Here is a 25,055-nt window from a genome sequence, read left to right on the forward strand (position 1 = left end):
TGTAAACCCCCCACAAGTGACACCATTTTGGAAAGTAGACCCCCTAAGGAACTTATCTAGATGTGTGGTGAGCACTTTGAACCCCCAAGTGCTTCTCAGAAGTTTATAATATAGAGCCGTAAAAATAAAAAATCATATTTTTTCCACAAAAATGATATTTTCACCCCCAATTTTTGGTTTCCCAAGGGTAACAGGAGAAATTGGACCCAAGAATTTGTTGTGCAATTTGTCCTGAGTACGCTGATACCCCATATGTGGGGGGGAACCACCGTTTCGGCACACGTCCGGGTCGTAAGGGAAGTAATGGTGTTTTGGAATGCAAACTTGGAATGGTCTGCGGCCGTCATGTTGCGTTTGCAGAGCCACTGATCTGACTAAACAGTAGAAACCCCCAAATATGACCCCATTTTGGAAACTAGACCCCCCAAGGAACTTATGTAGATGTGTTGTGAGAACTTTGAACCCCCAAGTGTTTGACTAAAGTTTGTAACGCAGAGCAGTGAAAATAAAAAATCATTTTTCCCACAAAAATGATTTTTTAGCCCCTAAATTTATATTTTCCAATGTGTAACAGAAGAAATTGGACAGCAAAAGTTGTTGTCCAGTTTGTCCAGTGTATGCTGACACCCTATATGTGGGGGTAAACCACTGTTTTGGCGCAGGGCAGAGCTCAGAAAGGAAGGAGCACCGTTTGACTTTTCAGAGCAAAATTGGCTGGAATTGAGATAGGATGCCATGTCACGCTTGGACAGCCCCTGATGTGTCTAAACAGTGGAAACCCCCCAATTCTAACTCCAACCCTAACCCGAACACGCCCCAAACCCTAATCCCAACTCTAACCCTAACCACACCCCTAACCCCAACACACCTCTAACCCTACTCCTCACACTAATTCCAACCGTAAATGTAATCCAAACCCTAACCCCATCTCTAGCCCCAACCCTAACTTTAGCCCCAACCCTATCGAGAAAAGGGAAATAAATACATTTTTTTATTTTATTACATTTCCCTAACTAAGGCGGTGATAAAGGGGGGTTTGATTTACTATTTATAGCTGGTTTTTATAGCAGGTTTTTGTTTGGCAGCTGTCACACACTAAGGGCTCATACTCACTTGCGCGAAACTCGGATGAGTCTCGCACGGCAATACCCGGTACTGCACCTGGTTCAGTGGAGCGGAGCGTGCAGCTGCATGTATTCCTATGCGGCCTCACGCTCTGATCTAAGTGCCGGCAGCAGTGCCGCGTATTAACATGCGAAACTCATCCGAGTTTCGCACAAATATGAGCCCTTAAAGACCCTTTTTATTGCAAAAAATATTTTATGCGTCTCCACATTTTGAGAGCTATATTTTTTCCATATTTTGTCCCAGAGTCATTGTGACGTCTTGTTTTTTGTGGGACGAGTTGACGTTTTTATTGGTACCATTTTCGAGCACATGACATTTTTTGATTGTTTTTTATTACGATTTTTGGGAGGCAGAATGAACAAAAAGGAGCAATTCATGAATTTCTTTTGGGGGGCATTTATACTGTTCTGCGTGTGGTAAAATTGATAAAGCAGTTTTTTCTTTGGGTCAGTACGATTACAGCGATACATCATTTATATTATTTTTTTATGTTTTGGCGCTTTTACACAAACTATTTTCTATAAAAAAATTATTATTTTTGCAACGCTTTATTCTGAGGGCTATAACTTTTTAATTTTTTCGCTGATGGTACTGTATGGCGGCTCATTTTTTGCGGGACAAGATGACGTTTTTAGCAGTACCATGGTTATTTATACCTGTCTTTTCCAGGACGTCCCACTGACCGCACACTGGAGGACATCCCCTCGTCCTTGCAGGGACAGGAAAAAACACACGAGAGGTTAAAAGGTCCCACTCCGCCCCCTTTCCTTCAGTGTTTTTTCCTGTCCCTGCATGGAGGGACACACGAGAGCAGCACGCGTGCGAAGGCTTACCGGAGGGCTCAGGGGGATCGTGCGGCTGGTCCAATATCCTTCCCCCTGTCTAACGGGCCCATGGCAGAAACTTCCCAGTGGGAAGTCCTTCTGCCACAGAGACCAGTCGAGCGGACGGGCTCCTGGGTAGAGCCGCTTCCCCCGGTGGGGGGCTCTCGGCTCGGGCGCCAGGAGAAGAGGCGCCGGAACGATGTGCTCCATACAGGAACACGGAGGAGTCGGTGGTAACAGGGCTGAGCGTCACTTCCGGTGATGTCAGCAGAGGCCCAGCGTGCGTTCCACATCGTGGAACACGGAAGTAAGCGGGAAAATAGCCGAGGTCACTTCCGGTGACGTCAGCGGTGTATCCAGGCTGGCGGTCACAGCGTGGGGGGCGACAGGTGCCAGATTTGATTTAGTCACGGTCAGGCTGCCTAAGTGTCTACATGTACAGGACCTGCGTTCATATGATCAGCGGCGCTGATTTACTGCAATAATGTCAGCTCCAAGAGGGGATCGTGTGCAGGTGTCAGGATGCCTGAAACAAAGGAAGACATTGAAGTCAGAAGTGAGGATGTCGGGGTAAGTGCGCATAGCGCAAATACACCTAAGCTCACATATAGACACTGAGCCCAGTCCCTATTCTTGTGTTATTAGGACAAGGATACCCCACAAACACTCCTCCCAACGGCAAAAAAGCCAAGCAAGACCTTGGTAAAATCTAGTCGTTGCTCCATGTGTCATGTAAAGCTTCCAGAGGCGTACAAAAAAGCACTCTGCAGCGTCTGTATTTCCAAGGTTGTAAGAGAAGAACAACCAACATTATTATCCGAGATGAGGAGTTTAATCAGGGAAGAAGTACAAGCTTCCCTGGCTACCATATCAGAACGGCACAACTCCAGTCCAGGTCCGAGCCGCAAGAGACCTAGATGGGACCCAGAGCAAGATGACATTGATAAATCGTCAAATGAAAATTCAGACTTCAGCTCAGATCAGGAAGAGGAAGAATTCCAGTGGAAGAACAGGATCAAGGAAGGAAATACCTCTTCCCAGTAGAAGACACAGAAGATTTAGTGCAAGCGGTGAGGAATACTATGCAATTGAAGGAAGAGCCGCATCCAAAATCCAGACAGGATCTGATGTTTGGAGGTCTAACATCTCAAAAGCAGACGGTGTTCCCTGTAAGCGAACATATCCGGCTGATGATATTGCAAGAATGGAAAGAAGCAGAACGTAGACTAGTGATGTCCCAGGAATTTAAGGGCCGTCTACCATTTGACCCGGAGGATGTCAAAACATGGGAAGAAATCCCTAAAGTCGATGTTCCTGTGGCTAAAGTTACAAACAAGACTTCTATTCCCTTTGAGGATTCGTCAAGCCTCAGGGATGCCATGGACCGCAAGGCGGACATTCTCCTACGTCGTGCTTGGGAGACGTCAGCAGCCCTGATCCGGGCAAATATTGCGGCGACTTCGGTAGCAAGATCCATGTTCATATGGATGGGGCAGTTAGAGGAGCATTTGATTAATAAAACCCCACGGGCTGAAATAATTTCTTCCCTTCCCATTATAAAATCAGCTACAGCTTTCATGGCTGATACTTCAGCCGAATCTGTGAGATTTGCGGCGAGAAATAGCTCTTTATCCAATGCAACCCGTAGAGCCATATGGCTTAAATCCTGGTCGGGAGATAACGCCTCTAAAAATAAATTGTGTGCCATTCTCTTTGCAGGATCCCGGGTATTTGGACAGGCGTTAGATGACATCTTGGAGTTTGCATCGGATAATAAGAAGGGATTCCCTGAGGATAAACCCAAAAAGTTTCAGCCTTTTTGGAGAAGGCTGCCAACCCGTAAACAACCCGAATACAGAGAACAGTGGAGATCCAACAGAGGGTCCTATAAAGGCTCCTATACCCAAAACAGAAAGGGAAGAAATTACCTTTTTGGGTCAAGCTCTAGACCTAGGAGGCAATGACTCCATGGGCATAGGGGGCAGGCTCAGGTTTTTTCTCAGCAACTGGGGTCAGATCACACAAAAGGACTTTGTCTTAAACATAATATCCAAGGTCTACAAAATAGAACTGGTATCCCCTGCACCCCAAAGGTATATCTCACCGACAACGGTGGCAGCCGACTCTCCAATGTTCTCAGACCTTCAGGAACTTTTCAGCTCCCAGGTCATAGTTTGGGTTCGCGCATCAAAAATAGGCAGGGGTCACTACTCTTCCCTATTCTCAATCCCGAAACCGTCAGGGGAAAGTCGCACCATCATAAACCTAAAACCATTAAACGCTTGGGTCAAATACAAGCGGTTCAAGATCGAATCCATAAAATCAACTATCCATCTCATAGACAAAAACTCAGTAATGTGCACTCTCGACCTGAAGAGTGCGTATTATCAGGTTCCAATTCATCCAACCTCTCAGGAACTTCTGAGGTTCTCGGTAACTTTATCGGATCAGATCTGCCACCTCCAGTTTCAATGTCTCCCATTTGGTTTGGCTTCAGCACCAAGAATATTCACGAAGCTAATCGCAGAAGTTGTTGCATACCTAAGAAACCAGGGAATTACAATAATTCCTTATTTGGACGATTTTCTCCTGGTGGCTCGATCAGAAAGAACCCTACTCCTACACAGAGATCGAACCATAGCGGTGCTAGAACATCTGGGATGGGTCGTAAATCAGAAAAAATCTCATCTAAAACCCGAATCTCGGAAGGTGTTCCTGGGAGTGCTTCTGGATTCAACTTGCAGAGAGTCCTTTCTACCAAAAGAAACACAGAAGTCAATGAGAAACATGATCATAGAGTTTCTGAAAGGTCGAGTTACCATAAGATCAGCCATGAAGATCTTAGGGAAGATGACAGCCTGTATCAAGTGGGCCCAAGCCCACTCAAGACCATTACAAAGACAGATTTTATCGGTCTGGGATCGTTGCCAGGCGTCTCTGGACAGACGGATTCAACTATCAACAACAGTAAGAAGATCATTACGGTGGTGGACACAACTCAACAACCTAAGGACAGGTGTTCCATGGATTCCGACTCCTTGTGTGGTAATCACCACAGACGCCAGTCAGTGGGGATGGGGAGCACACCTGGAAGGACGGTTTATTCAGGGCAAATGGCCCAAGGATATCAGCCACAAGTCTTCAAATTTCAGAGAACTTTTAGCAGTTTGGGAGGCCCTAAGACGAAACCAGTCACGGCTAAAAAACAAGCATGTAAAGATTCTTACAGACAACATGACAGCAGTATCATTCCTGAGACACCAGGGAGGTCCCAAGCACAAAGCACTTCAAGATCTAGCGTAAAAGATATTTGCCTGGGCAGAGAACACAGTTCTGTCAACTACAGCAGTGCATCTAGAAGGGTCTCAGAATATCCTGGCCGACTACCTAAGCAGGAAGAAGGTCTGTCCGACAGAGTGGGAACTAAACCAAGAAGTTTTTCAACTATTATACCACCATTGGGGAACCCCCAAGATAGATTTGTTTGCAACAAGGAAAAATTCAAAGGTGCCCAGATTTTATTCTCTCAACCCTTCAGACAAGCCAGAAGCAGTAGATGCCTTAAGCCAGACTTGGGACGAACCACTCTCCTATGCGTTTCCTCCATTGGCACTCATTCCGCTGGTGCTCAGGAAATTTCAGGAAGACCAAGCAACAGTCCTGATGATTGTGCCATTCTGGCCGAAAAGAAGCTGGTTTCCGCTGCTGGGAGCCATGACAACAGAGAACCCAATCAAACTCCCTCTATGGAAGAACATCATTTATCAGGGTCCTGTCTTACACCAAAACCCAGAAAGGCTACACCTTTCAGCATGGATCCTGAAAGGGACATGTTGAAAGCTCGGGGTTTATCAGATGAAGTCATTTCAACTATCCAAGCGAGTAGAAAGCCGGTAACTTCGGCAATTTACTACAAGATCTGGAAGAGATTTTGTATGGAAGGTGGCGGGTCTACCGTGTTGCCAGATGGCCCGGACATTCCCAGAGTTCTGGATTTTCTGTAATCTGGATTCAGCATGGGACTTAGGCCTAGTACCCTTAAGGTACAAATTTCGTCCCTCAGCATTTTCCTAGATTATCCTTTAGCTTCACACCCATGGATAATTAGGTTTGTTAAAGCCATACAGAGATTGCGTCCCACCGTTAGACAAATAGTTCCCTCATGGGACTTCAATTTAGTCCTCAGGGCTCTATGTAAAGATCCCTTTGCCTTAAGGTACCGTCACATTTAGCGACGCTGCAGCGATCTAGACAACGATCCCGATCGCTGCAGCATCGCTGTGTGGTCGCTGGAGAGCTGTCACACAGACAGCTCTCCAGCGACCAACTATGCGAAGTCCCCTGGTAACCAGGGTAAACATTGGGTTACTAAGCGCAGGGCCGCGCTTAGTAACCCGATGTTTACCCTGGTTACCAGCGTAAACGTAAAAAAACCCAAACACTACATACTTACATTCCGGTGTCTGTCCCCCGGCGCTGTGCTTCTCTGCACTGTGTAAGCGCCAGCCGGAAAGCACAGCGGTGACCTGCTTTCCGGCCGGCCGGCGCTTACACAGTGCAGAGAAGCACAGCGCCGGGGGACAGACACCGGAATGTTAGTATGCAGTGTTTTTTTTTTTTTACGTTTACTCTGGTAACCAGGGTAAACATCGGGTTACTAAGCGCGGCCCTGCGCTTAGTAACCCAATGTTTACCCTGGTTACCAGTGAAGACATCGCTGAATCGGTGTCACACACTGCTCCGACCAACGATGGCACAGCAGGATCCTGATCGCTGCTGCCTGTCAAACTCAACGATATCGCTAGCCAGGACGCTGCAACGTCACGGATCGCTAGCGATATCGTTCAGTGTGAAGGTACCTTTAGGAGAAAAAATGCCTATCTCAGTCCGTACATGGAAAACAGCATTTCTAGTAGCAATTACGACAGCTAAGAGAGTGGGAGAAATGCAGGCTCTATCTATTAGGGATCCCTACCTTCAGGTTCACGATGATCACAATTTTAAAATTAGACCCATCGTTTATCCCTAAGATAGCTTCAATACAAAACCGAAACCAAGAGATAATCTTACCATCTTTCTGCGAAAACCCCTCGAGTACAAAAGAACAATCATTACACTCCCTTGATGTCAGACAAGCAGTGTTAAGGTACCGTCACATTTAGCGACGCTGCAGCGATATAGACAACGATCCGATCGCTGCAGCGTCGCTGTTTAGGTCGCTGGGGAGCTGTCACACAGACAGCTCTCTCCAGCGACCAACGATCAGGGGAACGACTTCGGCATCGTTGAAACTGTCTTCAACGATGCCGAAGTCCCCCTGCAGCACTCGGGTAACCAGGGTAAACATCGGGTTACTAAGCGCAGGGCCGCGCTTAGTAACCCGATATTTACCCTGGTTACCATTGTAAAAGTAAAAAAAAAAACAATACATACTCACCTTCTGATGTCTGTCACGTCCCCCGCCGGCGGCTTCCCTGCACTGAATTTGTCAACGCCGGCCGGCCGTAAAGCAGAGCACAGCGGTGACGTCACCGCTGTGCTCTGCTTTTACTTTACGGCCGGCGCTCACAGTCAGTGCGGGAAGCTGACGGCGAGGGACGTGACAGACACCGGAATGTAAGTATGTAGTGTTTTTTTTTTTTTTTACATTTGCAATGGTAACCAGGGTAAACATCGGGTTACTAAGCGCGGCCCTGCGCTTAGTAACCCGATGTTTACCCTGGTTACAAGCGAACACATCGCTGGATCGGTGTTACACACACCGATCCAGCGATGACAGCGGGTGATCCAGTGACGAAATAAAGTTCTGGACTTCTAGCTCCGACCAGCGTTGTCACGTCACAGCAGGATCCTGATCGCTGCTGCGTGTCAAACACAACGAGATCGCTATCCAGGACGCTGCAACATCACGGATCGCTGTCGTTCTCGTTGGAAAGTTGCTCAGTGTGACGGTACCTTAAGACTACTAGAGGCCACTAATTCTTGGAGAAGGGACCCCAACCTATTTATCTTGTTTGGGGTTAAAAATAGGGGCAAAAAAGCTTCTATAGCTAGATGGATTACAACGGTAATTTCAAAAGCCTACTCATCAAAAGGGGTAGATTGTCCAGCAGCAATTAAAGCTCATTCTACTAGGGCTATCTCAGCATCATTGGCTGAACGAGCGGGTGCGACGCTAGAACAAATATGTAGGGCCGCAACCTGGGCCAGAGTAAACACATTCTGTAAACATTACAAACTTGATGTATTAGCAACCCAGCATTCGTCATTCGGGAGAAAAGTTCCCCAAGCAGTTGTCCCACCCTAAAGGAGTTTATTTGGTATTCCCCAGTGTGCTGTCAGGGGGACGTCCTGGAAAATGGGTATTAGACCTACCGGTAATTCGGTTTCCAGGAGTCCATCCTGACAGCACCGTTACTTTCCCCCCCTATGTATACTATGTTCATATACTGTAATATGATGTGGTTAATAAAAAATTCTATTTGCATCTATCCATGAGTGGTATTTGTCAAAACACTGACGGAAAGGGGGCGGAGTGAGACCTTTTAACCTCTCGTGTGTTTTTTCCTGTCCCTGCAAGGAGGAGGGGACGTCCTCCAGTGTGCTGTCAGGATGGACTCCTGGAAACTGAATTACCGGTAGGTCTAATACCCATTTTTGATTGCGTGTTATTCCACTTTTTGTACGGTAGTATGATGATAAAGCATTGTTTTTTGCCTCATTTTTTATTTATTTTTTTACAGTTTTCACTGAAGGGGTTAACTAGTGGGACAGTTTTATAGGTCGGGTCGTTATGGACGTGGCGCTGATCTGACACTGCAGAGCACTGTGTCAGATCAGCGATCTGACAGGCAGTGAAGGAGGCTTCTCAGGTCCTGCTCTCAGCAGGCACTGACAAGCCACCTCCCTGCAGGACCCGGAATGACCCCACGGTCATCTTGGATCCGGGGGTCTGCAGAGAGGAGACGCTCAGAACAAAGCGATCACATAGCGGTGTTCTGAGGGTCTCAGGGAAGCATGCAGGGAGCCCCCTCCCTGTGCGATGCTTCCCTATGCCACCTGAACGCTTGTTTGATCGCAGTGTTCAAACAGTGTTCGATCTTGTTTGATCGCAGTGTTTCAGTGGTTAAAGTGGCGGGAGCGGTCCGTGACCGCTTCTGGCACATAGTGCCAGGTGTCAGCTGTGACAAAGGTGAAATAAACCCCACAAATATTAACTCCAATTGCCACCGCTACAGGGCAATTGGGAAGACCCGGGCAAAGCACCAGAATTGGCGCATCTAATAGATGCGCCTTTTCTGGGCAGCTGTGGGCTGCTGTTTTTAGGCTGGAGAGGGTTTTCCTGAGCACGCTCGGGTGACCTCTGAGTATTTGTTATTGCTCGGAGATATAGTTTTCATCGCCTCAGCTGCATGATTTACGGCTTCCAGATACGCTGAATACATGTGGGAATTCACTAATAAACAGGCGTTCCTCACATGTATTCAGCGTATCTGGAAGCCGTAAATCATGCAACTGAGGGGATGAAAACTATATCTCCGAGCAATAACAAAAACTCGGGAGGTCACCTGAGCAACGAGTATACTCGCTCATTACTAATGAGCACTTATAGTCTAAATACAGTATATAGTATGCACTATTGCACTTTACCTCAGGTCTAATTGCTAATTTTTACAGACTTATACATGAGATATTGCGGTTTCATTTGGTTTGAGCAACTGTACTGCATTTTCATAGCTTATTAGGACCCCTGATGGGACCATCTGACAATTAAATGCAGTTCTGATATTTATGTATATAAGTTCTATAGTGCACTATATGTATCTTCTATATTAGCATGTATATTGTATTCCATTTTTTGGAACAGATATCGTTTTTCTATCATCCCCTAATATTTCTGCTATTAGTATCACTAATCTGATTTCTATTTTACCAATTTGATTAATAAACTTTGTAAGATTTAAAAAAAAAACCTCTGACCTTTTTCTGGTGTTTAATTAATAGAATGGGTTATATGTGGTTGTTCTATATTTTGAGAAGTAATTACCTTTTGCTAAAGGTACCTTCACACGAAACGACTTTGTAACGATATCGCTAGCGATCCGTGACGTTGCAGCGTCCTCGCTAGCGATATCGTTTAGTTTGACACCCAGCAGCGATCAGGATCCTGCTGTGATGTCGCTGAATAAAGTCCAGAACTTTATTTGGTCGTCCGATCGCCGTGTATCGTTGTGTTTGAAAGCAAAAGCAACGATACCAGCGATGTTTTACACTGGTAACCAGGGTAAACATCGGGTTACCAAGCGCAGGGCCGCGCTTAGTAACCCGATGTTTACCCTGGTTACCAGCGTAAAAGTAAAAAAAACAAACAGTACATGCTCACCTGCGCGTCCCCCAGCGTCTGCTTCCTGACACTTACTGAGCGCCGGCCCTAAAGTGAAAGTGAAAGCACAGCGGTGACGTCACCGCTGTGCTGTTAGGGCCGGAGCTCAGTCAGTGTCGGGAAGCAGACGCTGGGGGACGCGCAGGTGAGCATGTACTGTTTGTTTTTTTTACTTTTACGCTGGTAACCAGGGTAAACATCGGGTTACTAAGCGCGGCCCTGCGCTTAGCAACCCGATGTTTACCCTGGTTACCCGGGGACCTTGGCATCGTTGGTCGCTGGAGAGCGGTCTGTGTGACAGCTCTCCAGCGATCAAACAGCGACGCTGCAGCGATCGGCATCGTTGTCGCTATCGCTGCAGCGTCGCTTCGTGTAAAGGTACCTTAAACGATTCTGCCCTAGGGGATAATTTGATCTAATTATCAATCTCATTTGTATGAAGGTCTCACTCCCATTGTACTCCCAAACCTAGGCCTATTGTGTGTCTGGGGATAGTAGTCTCATAGGAGCCATCACCACGGGAGGTCTCACATACAGTCCCAGCTGATGGAATATACCTTGTACTGTGAGCTAAAGGAAAATGTTTAAGGGGGCGGGAGAAAAAGACATAGGGTTGAATCAGGCAGTTGTTGGAGGGATTTCTATGGAAGTGGATCCAAGCTGGAATGGATGGATGACCTATGGAGCTTTGGAGATTGTTGGCTGGAGGGGTATCCATGAGCTACGGTCAGGATATCCATTGTCTGGAGGAACATAGGCTGTGACTGCACACTATACCAGCTGGAGATACAAAATCTGTGGGGCAACCAAAAGTTGGGAGACAGTGGGCATCGCCTGGTATGGAGCCAGTGGAACTACCGATCTCAGATTGGGAACTTGTGGACTGAGGACATTGTATGTTGGCCATCTACCTGGATTTGTTGTACAACCATGGATGTATGGAATAAAAAATTAGTTGCATTGTTAACCTGCCTAGGTGATTTTGATAACCCACAACCTCAGATCTCCACACCCTCTATTCTTGATAACCAGCCTTGCTGAAGCTGACAGCTGAGAGTTTTAGCCCCCAGCTGGGAGTTTTGCCTGGTTGGTTCAAGAAAATAGGGGGGAACTAACACCGGGTTTTTCATTCATTTATTTCGTTATATCGCAGACAGCAGCTGAGGAATACAGCAATCCTGCTGTCACGGTTATTAGCGGCAGCAAGTGTCGGATGATGGGAGTAATAGTCCCAAAAGCCCCCACCTGCTGGAATCATTCTGACTTTAATATAACTCTCATCATTCTTTTCTGCTCGCGCCGATTGGCGGCAGAGAGGTGGAGAACCATGAGAGCCGTCTTCAGCACCCGCCACCAGGTAACAGCGCTTCTTCCCCGGTGGCCATCTGGGTGGTACACGGTTGCCACACGTGTGCCACACGTGTGCCACAAGTATTACACACACGGACACTGATATCTCCAGTACCGGAATAGATGGAAACCGGCCTAAGGGAGATATCATGACCCCTTCTCTCCATCTACCTGATGATCCTGAGGAACATTGGGATCTTCTTGTTTACAGTCCTGTGGAGGAAGAGGGCGGGGACATCTCTCTGGTGTTGTCCTCTTACTGGATAGATCTGGAGGAAACACATACAGGGACTGAATTCATTCTTTACATACAGATAATTATAGGCCTTGTGTATTTAGTCCTATTACCTGGTGATGTGAGGGGCTGGGGAACCTCCATCATGACGTCCTTGTACAGATCTTTATGTCCTTCTAAATACTCCCACTCCTCCATGGAGAAATAGACGGAGACATCCTGACACCTTATAGGAACCTGACACATACAATGATACAGTCATCCCCCTGATCCCTTCATAGCATTACTGTATAATGTCCCAGCATTCCCAGCAGTGTCACCTCTCCAGTCAGCAGCTCAGTCATCTTGTAGGCGAGTTGTAAGATCTCCTGGACATTGATGTCCTTATATATCAGGGATCTTCCCTCAGACACAGGGTGCTGACAGCGCTCACTAGAGGTCTTCTTCACTAGTATGTAATCCTGGTTATGGAGAGACACATTCATACATCTCACTACAGACATTTCCAGAGTCCTCACCTCTCCAGTTCCGTCCATCTGTTATTCCCATAGATAAGAATGATGTAATGTGACATCATCAGAATCTCTCACCTCTCCAGTAAGCCGGAAGAGGATCTCTAGGGTGAGGTGTAATATCCTCTCCACCATCTTGTCTCTGTCCATATCCATCTTTGATGGGCAATTCAGGAAAATTCTCTTCTATAGAAGATCTTCACTGAGAGGATCCGATATTGTAGAGACCTGAATGAGAAGATGAGCCGATGTAACATCATAAAAATCCTGTGTAATAATACAATTACTGGAGGAGATAAGGGAAACATAGGAGGAGATTTATTATTTTACAGTATTCAGTTTTCTTCTTTACATCTCTTAATAAAACCTATATATTTAGGCCACAGACAACAAGCAGTTTCTTCCTCGGAGTCGGCAGCTGAATACGTTTCTCATAGACTCATCTTCCATAACGCTAATTCTCGTCTCATTTACCGACACTGGAATCGGCATTAGCAATACTGCAGGAGATATTCATTACACGTGACAGGAGAAATAACGACTTCATGATGAGGACGACATCTTCATCTTCTACTACGGCTCTAGAAACATATTTGTCCAGAGTCGGTCACTGACTCCATCCCCACCGGCCTCTATATGAAGGTTTCCCGTCTTCCCCGCACTGTAATCTTCTATCACGTTAGATCTCAGCTCTGAGTCACACACAGAAGTTTGAGGCTTTTATAAAAGAATAGATGGTGGCCTGATTCTAAAGCATCGGGTATTCTAGAATATGTATGTAGTTTATTTATGAAGATTTAAGTATAATGCAAGGAATACACAGGATTTTCCGGGTAAAATATATATGACGCACCCACAGGGCAGTGGGGTACTCGGAACCGAGACCGGTCGCAAAGGGGGATGTCACGGTGGCTGCAACCCGGTCCGTGGCCCTGGGCATCAATGTTAAAGAGGGATAAATGTTCAAAGTTCATCGTGACGCCACCTGTGGGGTTCGGTCAGTAGTGGACCGACGCTGCATTAAAGGGGTCCCCTGGGGGATGTTGCAGCAGCCCAGATGTTACACTTCCCACAGGTGAAGCGGGGTCCTATGGTGTGTCTTTACCTGGTTCACTTGTGGGTGACAGGCCACAGTCCAGGGCACCAGCACGAGTGATGGTGGTCCGGCCGGCTCAGAAGCAAGTGAGAGTTCTCCTGTACCAGTAGAGGTCCGTGAGCCTTTCCAACTAGCGCCTTTCTAAGTGAGGTCCCTGCTGCTTTAAGCTTCCTACAGGGTCCTCCAGTTCCCCCTGTCCTGGGACAGGCACCTGCACAAGGGGCTGCTTGAGCCTGTTTAGGCTATGTGCACACGTTCCGGATTTTTTGCGGATTTTTAGCGTTTTTGCGCTATAAAAACGCTATAAATCCGCTAAAAATCTGCATACTTTAAGCATCCCATCATTTATAATGAAATTCGCAATTTCTGTACACATGATGTGCGTTTTTCCGCGGTAAAAACGCTTTGCGGAAAAATAATGAACATGCTCAATAATTTTGTGGAATTTGCGCGGATTTCCCACTGCCTAATGCATTGGGAAACATTTGGGAAAATCCGCGCAAAAACCGCGAAAAATCCGCAAGCGGATTTCTGGCAGAAATGTCCAGATTTGGTCAGGAAATTTCTGCTAGAAATCCAGAACGTGTGCACATAGCCTTACAGTGACACTCAGACGCCCCGGGGATCCACAGGTGCTGCTGCGTCTCAGGCGTGATACGGGCAGGTGACGTGTAGTTTTATGCCCTCCAGTTCTGCTCCGTGTCCTAGAGTCCACAAAAGCCTCGGGCTCCTGGATTCTACGCTTTAGCTCTGAGGGTGCCCTGCCACAATTCCACTCTGAGCTCTGTCTCTCTCCTGTGCTCCTTCCCTTCCGGCTGCTCCACATGCAACCCAACAGGTTACTCCTTCCCAGAGGCTGCAGCTCCCTTGTGGCTGCCAGGCCTCTTACGTCTGCTCCAGACATCCTACTCCTTCTGTATCTCTGAACAACTGAACTCCCTCCTCCTCCAGGTCAGGAAACATAAAGCCTAGGGAAGCTCCCCTGAATCCGGTCTTGAACTCCCCCTCCTGGCCTGGATTCAGAATGTGTTGCATGTGGGTGCCTTACCTGGTGAAGAGAACTCCTTTGCCTCTGAGCATGACATCACCTTCCCCAAAGGAAAAGCAACGTCAATGCAGCAACCGGTCATCAGGGGTGCTGCATATACATTATCATTAAATTTTAATGCTCATAGAACTTAATACAACTGAACGAAATTATTAAACAGATCATCAAAATATATAAACCATTATATGAATATCTAACTGTATTTAAATAAATCATCGGACGAAAGAAGTACATCGACACTATATTTGTTAACAATACCAACCCAAAATATTTTTGTACACCCCATTGACTGACTGACTGACTGTGTTCAGTAAACGTGAGTGAACTATGTGGCACTGTGACTGACAGAACTTGTTCAGTAAACGTGAGTGAACTATGTCGCACTGTGACTGACAGAACTTGTTCAGTAAACGTGAGTGAACTACGTCGCACTGTGACTGACAGAACTTGTTCAGTAAACGTGAGTGAACTACGTTACACTGTGACTGACAGAACTTGTTCAGTAAACGTGAGTGAACTACGTGGCACTGTGACTGACAGAACTTGTTCAGTAAACGTGAGTGAACTACGTCGCACTGTGACTGACAGAACTTGTTCAGTAAACGTGAGTGAACTATGTTACACTGTGACTGACAGAACTTGTTCAGTAAACGTGAGTGAACTATGTGGCACTGTGACTGACAGAACTTGTTCAGTAAACGTGAGTGAACTACGTCGCACTGTGACTGACAGAACTTGTTCAGTAAACGTGAGTGAACTACGTTACACTGTGACTGACAGAACTTGTTCAGTAAACGTGAGTGAACTATGTGGCACTGTGACTGACAGAACTTGTTCAGTAAACGTGAGTGAACTACGTCACACTGTGACTGACAGACCTTGTTCAGTAAACGTGAGTGAACTACGTCGCACTGTGACTGACAGAACTTGTGCAGTAAACGTGAGTGAACTACGTCACACTGTGACTGACAGAACTTGTTCAGTAAACGTGACTAAGCTGCGTGGCACTGTGACTGACAGAACTTGTTCAGTAAACGTGAGTGAACTGTGTGGCACTGTGACTGACAGAACTTGTTCAGTAAACTTGAGTGAACTGCGTGGCACGGTGACTGACAGAACTTGTTCAGTAAAAGTGACTGAACTGCGTGGCACTGTGACTGACATAACTTGTTCAGTAAACGTGAGTGAACTGCGTGGCACTGTGACTGACATAACTTGTTCAGTAAACGTGAGTGAACTGCGTGGCACTGTGACTGACATAACTTGTTCAGTAAACGTGAGTGAACTACGTGGCACTGTGACTGACAGAACTTGTTCAGTAAACGTGAGTGAACTACGTGGCACTGTGACTGACAGAACTTGTTCAGTAAACGTGAGTGAACTACGTCGCACTGTGACTGACAGAACTTGTTCAGTAAACGTGAGTGAACTATGTTACACTGTGACTGACAGAACTTGTTCAGTAAACGTGAGTGAACTATGTGGCACTGTGACTAACAGAACTTGTTCAGTAAACGTGAGTGAACTACGTCGCACTGTGACTGACAGAACTTGTTCAGTAAACGTGAGTGAACTACGTCGCACTGTGACTGACAGAACTTGTTCAGTAAACGTGAGTGAACTACGTTACACTGTGACTGACAGAACTTGTTCAGTAAACGTGAGTGAACTATGTGGCACTGTGACTGACAGAACTTGTTCAGTAAACGTGAGTGAACTACGTCACACTGTGACTGACAGACCTTGTTCAGTAAACGTGAGTGAACTACGTCGCACTGTGACTGACAGAACTTGTGCAGTAAACGTGAGTGAACTACGTCACACTGTGACTGACAGAACTTGTTCAGTAAACGTGACTAAGCTGCGTGGCACTGTGACTGACAGAACTTGTTCAGTAAACGTGAGTGAACTGTGTGGCACTGTGACTGACAGAACTTGTTCAGTAAACTTGAGTGAACTGCGTGGCACGGTGACTGACAGAACTTGTTCAGTAAAAGTGACTGAACTGCGTGGCACTGTGACTGACATAACTTGTTCAGTAAACGTGAGTGAACTGCGTGGCACTGTGACTGACATAACTTGTTCAGTAAACGTGAGTGAACTATGTGGCACTGTGACTGACAGAACTTATTCAGTAAACGTGACTGAACTGCGTGGCACTGTGACTGACAGAACTTGTTCAGTAAACGTGAGTGAACTGCGTGGCACTGTGACTGACATAACTTGTTCAGTAAACGTGAGTGAACTATGTGGCACTGTGACTGACAGAACTTATTCAGTAAACGTGACTGAACTACATGGCACTGTGACTGACAGAATGTGTTCAGTAAACGTGAGTGAACTATGTGGCACTGTGAGTGACCAACCTTGTTCAGTAAACGTGAGTGAACTATGTGGCGACCAATCAGCGACGCGGGATTTGAGTTACAGACAAAAGTAGACGATTATATAGTAGACTAGATGGTGGCCCGATTCTAACGCATCGGGTATTCTAGAATATGTATGCAGTTTATTTATGAAGATTTCAGAATAATGCAATGAATACACAGGATTCGGTCAGCCGGGTGCGACCAATTAGCGAAGCGTGGTTCAAATCCCGAGGCAATTCGCGGCCGGACTGCATCTGTCGCTGATTGTTCGCGGTCGGCCACGTAGTATATAGCACAGCCACGTAGTATATAGCACAGCCAATGCAGTATATTACACAGCCCATGTAGTATAGAGCACAGCCCACGTAGTATAGAGCACAGACCACGCAGCATATAACACAGCCCACATAGTATTAAACACAGCCACGTAGTATATAACACAACCCATGTAGTATATAGCACAGCTCATGTAGTATATAGCACAGTCCATGCAGTATAACACAGGCCACATAGTATATTACACAGCCCACGCAGTATATAACAGAGCCCAAGTGGTATATAGCACAGCCCACGCAGTATATAGCACAGCCCATGCAGTATATAGCACAGCCCATGCAGTATATAGCACAGCCCATGCAGTATATAGCACAGCCCATGCAGTATATAGCACAGCCCATGCAGTATATAGCACAGCCCATGCAGTATATAGCACAGCCCATGCAGTATATAGCACAGCCCATGCAGTATATAGCACAGCCCACGCAGTATATAGCACAGCCCACGCAGTATATTGCACAGCCCACGCAGTATATAACACAGCCCACGCAGTATATAGCACAGCCCACGCAGTATATAGCACAGCCCACGCAGTATATAGCACAGCCCACGCAGTATATAGCACAGCCCACGCAGTATATAACACAGGCCATGCAGTATATAACACAGGCCACGCAGAATATAACACAGCCCACGTAGTATATAACACAGCCCACGTAGTATATAACACAGCCCACGTAGTATATAGCAATGTGGGCACCATATCCCTGTTTAAAAAAGAATTAAAATTAAAATTAGTTATAAACTCACCTTCCGGCGGCCCTCGGATCCAGCCCAGGACTTTAGCGATGCTCGTAACGACGCTCCGGTCCCAGTAATGCCTTGCGGCAATAACCCATGATGATGTAGCGGTCATCACGGGTCGTTGCCGCAATGCATTCTTGGGACCGGAGCGTTGCGAGGAGTAGGAAAGGCTGGCGCGGACAGCGGAAGTTGAGAATATAATGATTTTTTATTATTATTATTATTTTTAACATTATATGTTTTTACTATTGTTGCTGCATAGGCAGCATCAATAGTAAAACGTTGGTCACACTTACAGGGTTAATGGCAGCGTTAACTGACTGCGTTACACCGCTTTATGCCGCGGTGTAAAGCAGTCCATTTAAAGGACTTCTGAAATGCTATGTGGGCGCTGAATGGAGGGGAGTATGGAGGGGCCAATTCGAGGCCAGACTGTGGCTGATTAGTCGAGCCCAGTCGGCCACGACCAATCAGCGACGTGGGATTTCCGTTACAGACATACAGACAGACAGAAGTGGACCTTAGACAATTATATATAGATTTTGTGTAAGAACCAAGACAGGAGATATATGAGGCCGATGTCTCCATGTACGGGGTTTCTTTTTCTCCGGATATGATGGTTTTCTTTGGTACTTTCCCCCATTAGAAGGGACACCGGTGGATATTGGGGTCTTTACCTGCTACAGTCCTGGGGGGATTTACTCGGTACAGTGGCCGCTGGACAAATCTCACCATCAATTACCCTCAGACTGAAGGAACATCGCTCCTCTACTCGGCTCTATGGATCCAGGATGAAATCCACTGCGGCTCCTGCAAGAAAAGAAGGAGAAAGAGCAGAAGTTGGGGGAGACCACCGTGGCCTGAGATTTCTACGGCTGCTCTGTGCGCACAGGACCTGTGATGAGGTCACAGGAGGGGAGGAGTCAGGGGTCACATGATCAGGGCCTCAGTGTATGCAGGACTCTGCTGTAGTAATGGGAAATCTAGTTCATTTTGGTGATTAGTTCACCATGAACTAGTTCACTGAAAAGATTAGTTCAAAAGATTAGTTCATTTAGTTCAGTATTGCTCTGGATTCTGCTGAGAAGAGATGCATCAGTTCTAGTTCGTTACACAGAAGCTGTGGCTCCTAGGATGAGTTATAGTTTTGTTAAAATGATCAGAAATAGTTAATACATCTGATCATTACATAAAAAACTCTTGTTAAAGGGGTACTCAGTCTGGAGAAAAAAAATTCTACAGTTATTTATTCCAGTTAGTAATTTCTTTTTTTTCTTTGTGAAATATTCAAACCTCCCAGTGCGCAGTGTATTATCTGCACACATTATGGTCACTTGCAATGTCTCTGGTATTGAGCACTGAGCAGACAGGATTCATTTCACACCACTGCAATAGGTTACAAAAGGAAGAGATGTGGTGAAACTACACAGAACTACAGATTTACCAAGCTGCCTTAGGGTATGTGCACACGTTCAGGTTTTTTCGCGTTTTTTTTCGTGTTTTTTCGCAATAAAAACGTTATAAAAACTCATTAAAAACGCATACATTATGCATCCTATCATTTAGAATGCATTCTGCGTGTTTTGTGCACATGGTGCGTTTTTTTCCGCGGAAAAAACGCATCGCGGTAAAAAAAGCAGCATGTTCATTAATTTTGCGTTTTTTTTGCGTTTTTCCAGCTATTCTATGCATTGGGAAAAAACGCACAAAAAACGCGTCAAAATCGCGGTAAAAACGCATGCAGATTTCTGGCAGAAATCCTGATGTGTGCACATACCCTTACAGTAAATGGATCTTTTGCTGCCCATAGCAACCAATCACAGCTCAGATTTCACTGGCCAGAGCACTGCACTACTGCAGTATCAGAAAGCTGACCTGTGATTGGTTGCTATGGGGCAAAGAAAATCTTCCTATTAGACAGCCTGATAATTCTCCACCCTATCCTGTGAGGAGCTGATAGGAAATGCATCATGTCATGTGACCTGTGAACTAAATGAACTATGTGAACTAAATGAACTGCTGAACTAGATGTTCTGTTGAGAATGACTCAGGACAGCCTAGTTCAACGTGATGCATCTCCCTGAGCCCAGCAGCAGTTCCCCCTGTATTAGTGTAGAGTACTGACTCATAATGATTGTGTATGAGGGAGCTGAGAAGCCGTTCAGCATCCTGAGAACAGAACAGGAGCCAGTGGTAAAGATTTTAGCAAGGCTGATCCTCTACAGGAGGCTGATCTTATCACAAAGACTGGTGAGGGGCATGAACCACACCACAGAAACACTCTCTCATACACACATGAGCTGTGTCTGTCTACTGTACAATTTCAGTTTTTATTATTACTATTATATTTGTATTTGATGTGTGGTATAGTGTTTTACTACCTTCTTTTCCAGCATCACGAGCTATAAAGAGCAAGTGTGAGAGCAGGGATCTTCAGTGTGAGGAGCTGTATGAGGGATCACTCTGTCTCCTCCCACTTGCTGTTTAGTTCATAATGAACTAATCTCTGTCAGGATGGTGAACTAGATGAACTAGTTCACTCTGAAGATTAGTTCATTTTGAACTACTCACTCACGAACTACCCATCACTACTCTGCTGTGCTGGTTGTCATGGTGCTGGATGAGCGGAAGTTTATGTGTGGGGTCAGGAGGGGTTTACAGTGTGGATGTAGCAGAGCCGTGTGTGTACGAGGTGTACGGAGCAGAGCCGGGCGTGTACTGAGCGGAGCCCTGTTTGTATGGGGTCCTGTGTGCTGACCAACCGTATACCCCCAGCTTCGGTCACACACCTACCTGTGTACTCTGTATACACCCGTATACCCCCAGCTTCGGTCGCAGACCCTTCTGTGTACGCTGTATACACCCGTATACCCCCAGCTTCGGTCACAGACCCCCCCTGTGTACACTATACACCCGTATACCCCCAGATTTAGTCACAGACCCCCCTGTGTACACTGTATACACCCGTATACCCCCAGCTTCGGTCACAGACCCCCTGTGTACGCCGTATACACCCATATACCCCCAGCTGCAGTCACAGACCCCCCTGTGTACACTGTATACACCCGTATACCCCCAGATTCAGTCACAGACCCCCCTGTGTACACTGTATACACCCGTATACCCCTCGCTTCGGTCACAGACCCCCTGTGTACGCCGTATACACCCATATACCCCCAGCTGCAGTCACAGACCCCTCTGTGTACGCTGTATACACCCGTATACCCCCAGTTTCAGTCACAGACCCCCCTGTGTACGCTGTATACACCGGTATCCCCCCAGCTTCGGTCACAGACCCCTCTGAGTACGCTGTATACATCCGTATACCCCCAGCTTCAGCAGCACACCCCCTGTGTACGCTGTATACACCCGTATACCCCCAGCTTTGGTCGCAGACCCCCTCTGTGTACTCTGTATACACCCATATACGCCCAGCTTCGCTCACAGACCCCCGGCTCTCTATCCCCCTGTAGAACTGACTCCGGACACACACGGTAACACTGCGGTCGTCGGCCTCTCGTCTCTCACACAGACACTGATAACATAAGATGGAGTCAGACAAACCCTCCTACGTGAGAACAAAGTCATTGCTAAAGGACTGTATGAGAAAGGGATTTATTCTACAAGAAATGCTAAGGCCACAAATGAGAGAATCCGGGCCCCCAGCGTGTTAGGACCAGACGGGGTCTATGTTCCCGGAGCGTCTCTCCTCGGTATAATGAGACTCTGATCTTGGTCATATAAAAAGGGTTGGAGTGAAGTAGAAACTGCCTGAATATGAGACCTTGTCTGATCTCTGTGTGTCCTGTGTAAGGACTGTGGAGATAGCGCTATTCTTCTGTATAATGGGGCATGGCGCTGGGGCCTGAATATGAGACCTTGTCTGATCTCTGTGTCCTGTGTAAGAACTGTGGAGATAGCGCTATTCTTCTGTATAATGGGGCATGGCGCTGGGGCCTGAATATGAGACCTTGTCTGATCTCTGTGTCCTGTGTAAGAACTATGGAGATCGCGCTATTCTTCTGTATAATGGGGCATGGTGCTGGAGCCTGAATATGAGACCTTGTCTGATCTCTGTGTCCTGTGTAAGAACTATGGAGATCGCGCTATTCTTCTGTATAATGGGGCATGGTGCTGGAGCCTGAATATGAGACCTTGTCTGATCTCTGTGTCCTGTGTAAGAACTGTGGAGATAGCGCTATTCTTCTGTATAATGGGGCATGGTGCTGGGGCCTGAATATGAGACCTTGTCTGATCTCTGTGTCCTGTGTAAGAACTGTGGAGATAGCGCTATTCTTCTGTATAATGGGGCATGGTGCTGGGGCCTGAATGTGAGACCTTGTCTGATCTCTGTGTCCTGTGTAAGAACTATGGAGATCGCGCTATTCTTCTGTATAATGGGGCATGGCGCTGGGGCCTGAATATGAGACCTTGTCTGATCTCTGTGTCCTGTGTAAGAACTATGGAGATCGCGCTATTCTTCTGTATAATGGGGCATGGTGCTGGGGCCTGAATATGAGACCTTGTCTGATCTCTGTGTCCTGTGTAAGAACTATGGAGATCGCGCTATTCTTCTGTATAATGGGGCATGGCGCTGGGGCCTGAATATGAGACCTTGTCTGATCTCTGTGTCCTGTGTAAGAACTGTGGAGATAGCGCTATTCTTCTGTATAATGGGGCATGGTGCTGGGGCCTGAATATGAGACCTTGTCTGATCTCTGTGTCCTGTGTAAGAACTGTGGAGATAGCGCTATTCTTCTGTATAATGGGGCATGGTGCTGGGGTCTGAATATGAGACCTTGTCTGATCTCTGTGTCTTGTGTAAGAACTATGGAGATAGCGCTATTCTCCTGTATAATGGGGCATGGTGCTGGGGCCTGAATATGAGACCTTGTCTGATCTCTGTGTCCTGTGTAAGAACTATGGAGATCGCGCTATTCTTCTGTATAATGGGGCATGGCGCTGGGGCCTGAATATGAGACCTTGTCTGATCTCTGTGTCCTGTGTAAGATCTATGGAGATCGCGCTATTCTTCTGTATAATGGGGCATGGTGCTGGGGCCTGAATATGAGACCTTGTCTGATCTCTGTGTCCTGTGTAAGAACTATGGAGATCGCGCTATTCTTCTGTATAATGGGGCATGGTGCTGGGGCCTGAATATGAGACCTTGTCTGATCTCTGTGTCCTGTGTAAGAACTATGGAGATAGCGCTATTCTCCTGTATAATGGGGCATGGTGCTGGGGCCTGAATAGGAGACCTTGTCTGATCTCTGTGTCCTGTGTAAGAACTATGGAGATCGCGCTATTCTTCTGTATAATGGGGCATGGCGCTGGGGCCTGAATATGAGACCTTGTCTGATCTCTGTGTCCTGTGTAAGAACTATGGAGATAGCGCTATTCTTCTGTATAATGGGGCATGGTGCTGGGGCCTGAATATGGGACCTTGTCTGATCTCTGTGTCCTGTGTAAGAACTATGGAGATCGCGCTATTCTTCTGTATAATGGGGCATGGCGCTGGGGCCTGAATATGAGACCTTGTCTGATCTCTGTGTCTTGTGTAAGAACTATGGAGATAGCGCTATTCTTCTGTGTAATGGCGCATGGCGCTGGGGCCGGAATATGAGACCTTGTCTGATCTCTGTGTCCTGTGTAAGAACTATGGAGATAGCGCTATTCTCCTGTATAATGGGACATGGCGCTGGGGCCTGAATATGAGACCTTGTCTGATCTCTGTGTCCTGTGTAAGAACTATGGAGATCGCGCTATTCTTCTGTATAATGGGGCATGGCGCTGGGTCCTGAATATGAGAACTTGTCTGATCTCTGTGTCCTGTGTAAGAACTATGGAGTTCGTGCTATTCTTCTGTATAATGGGGCATGGTGCTGGGGCCTGAATATGAGACCTTGTCTGATCTCTGTGTCCTGTGTAAGAACTATGGAGATAGCGCTATTCTTCTGTATAATGGGGCATGGTGCTGGGGCCTGAATGTGAGACCTTGTCTGATCTCTGTATCCTGTGTAAGATCTATGGAGATAGCGCTATTCTCCTGTATAATGGGGCATGGCGCTGGGGCCTGAATATGAGACCTTGTCTGATCTCTGTGTCCTGTGTAAGAACTATGGAGATCGCGCTATTCTTCTGTATAATGGGGCATGGTGCTGGGGCCTGAATATGAGACCTTGTCTGATCTCTGTGTCCTGTGTAAGAACTATGGAGATCGCGCTATTCTTCTGTATAATGGGGCATGGTGATGGGGCCTGAATATGAGACCTTGTCTGATCTCTGTGTCCTGTGTAAGAACTATGGAGATAGCGCTATTCTTCTGTATAATGGGGCATGGTGCTGGGGCCTGAATATGAGACCTTGTCTGATCTCTGTGTCCTGTGTAAGAACTATGGAGATAGCGCTATTCTTCTGTATAATGGGGCATGGCGCTGGAGCCTGAATATGAGACCTTGTCTGATCTCTGTGTCCTGTGTAAGAACTATGGAGATAGCGCTATTCTTCTGTATAATGGGGCATGGTGCTGGAGCCTGAATATGAGACCTTGTCTGATCTCTGTGTCCTGTGTAAGAACTATGGAGATAGCGCTATTCTCCTGTATAATGGGGCATGGCGCTGGGGCCTGAATATGAGACCTTGTCTGATCTCTGTGTCTTGTGTAAGAACTATGGAGATAGCGCTATTCTCCTGTATAATGGGGCATGGCGCTGGGGCCTGAATATGAGACCTTGTCTGATCCCTGTGTCCTGTGTAAGAACTATGGAGATCGCGCCATTCTTCTGTATAATGGGGCATGGCACTGGGGCCTGAATATGAGACCTTGTCTGATCTCTGTGTCCTGTGTAAGAACTATGGAGATCGCGCTATTCTTCTGTATAATGGGGCATGGCGCTGGGGCCTGAATATGAGACCTTGTCTGATCTCTGTGTCCTGTGTAAGAACTATGGAGATAGCGCTATTCTTCTGTATAATGGGGCATGGCGCTGGGGCCTGAATATGAGAGCTTGTCTGATCTCTGTGTCCTGTG

At 46.7% G+C, this 25,055-nt stretch overlaps 1 protein-coding gene across 1 annotated transcript in view; it reads right to left on the bottom strand.

The window, feature by feature from the left end:
• The window catches only part of LOC143768016 (uncharacterized), a 192,790-nt gene extending 173,815 nt beyond the window's left edge, over window positions 1-18,975 (bottom strand). Inside the window, exons 1-2 of the mRNA XM_077256656.1 lie at window positions 18,703-18,975; window positions 12,511-12,660 (exon numbers count right to left, since the gene is read on the bottom strand). Coding sequence (XP_077112771.1) covers window positions 12,511-12,588 — 78 coding nt within the window. The 5' untranslated portion in view covers window positions 12,589-12,660; window positions 18,703-18,975. The remainder of the gene's footprint in view (window positions 1-12,510; window positions 12,661-18,702) is intronic.
• Between the last annotated feature and the right edge of the window lie 6,080 nt (window positions 18,976-25,055).

The sequence above is a fragment of the Ranitomeya variabilis genome, chromosome 4, assembly GCF_051348905.1.
Source record: "Ranitomeya variabilis isolate aRanVar5 chromosome 4, aRanVar5.hap1, whole genome shotgun sequence".
Classification (NCBI taxonomy): domain Eukaryota; kingdom Metazoa; phylum Chordata; class Amphibia; order Anura; family Dendrobatidae; genus Ranitomeya; species Ranitomeya variabilis.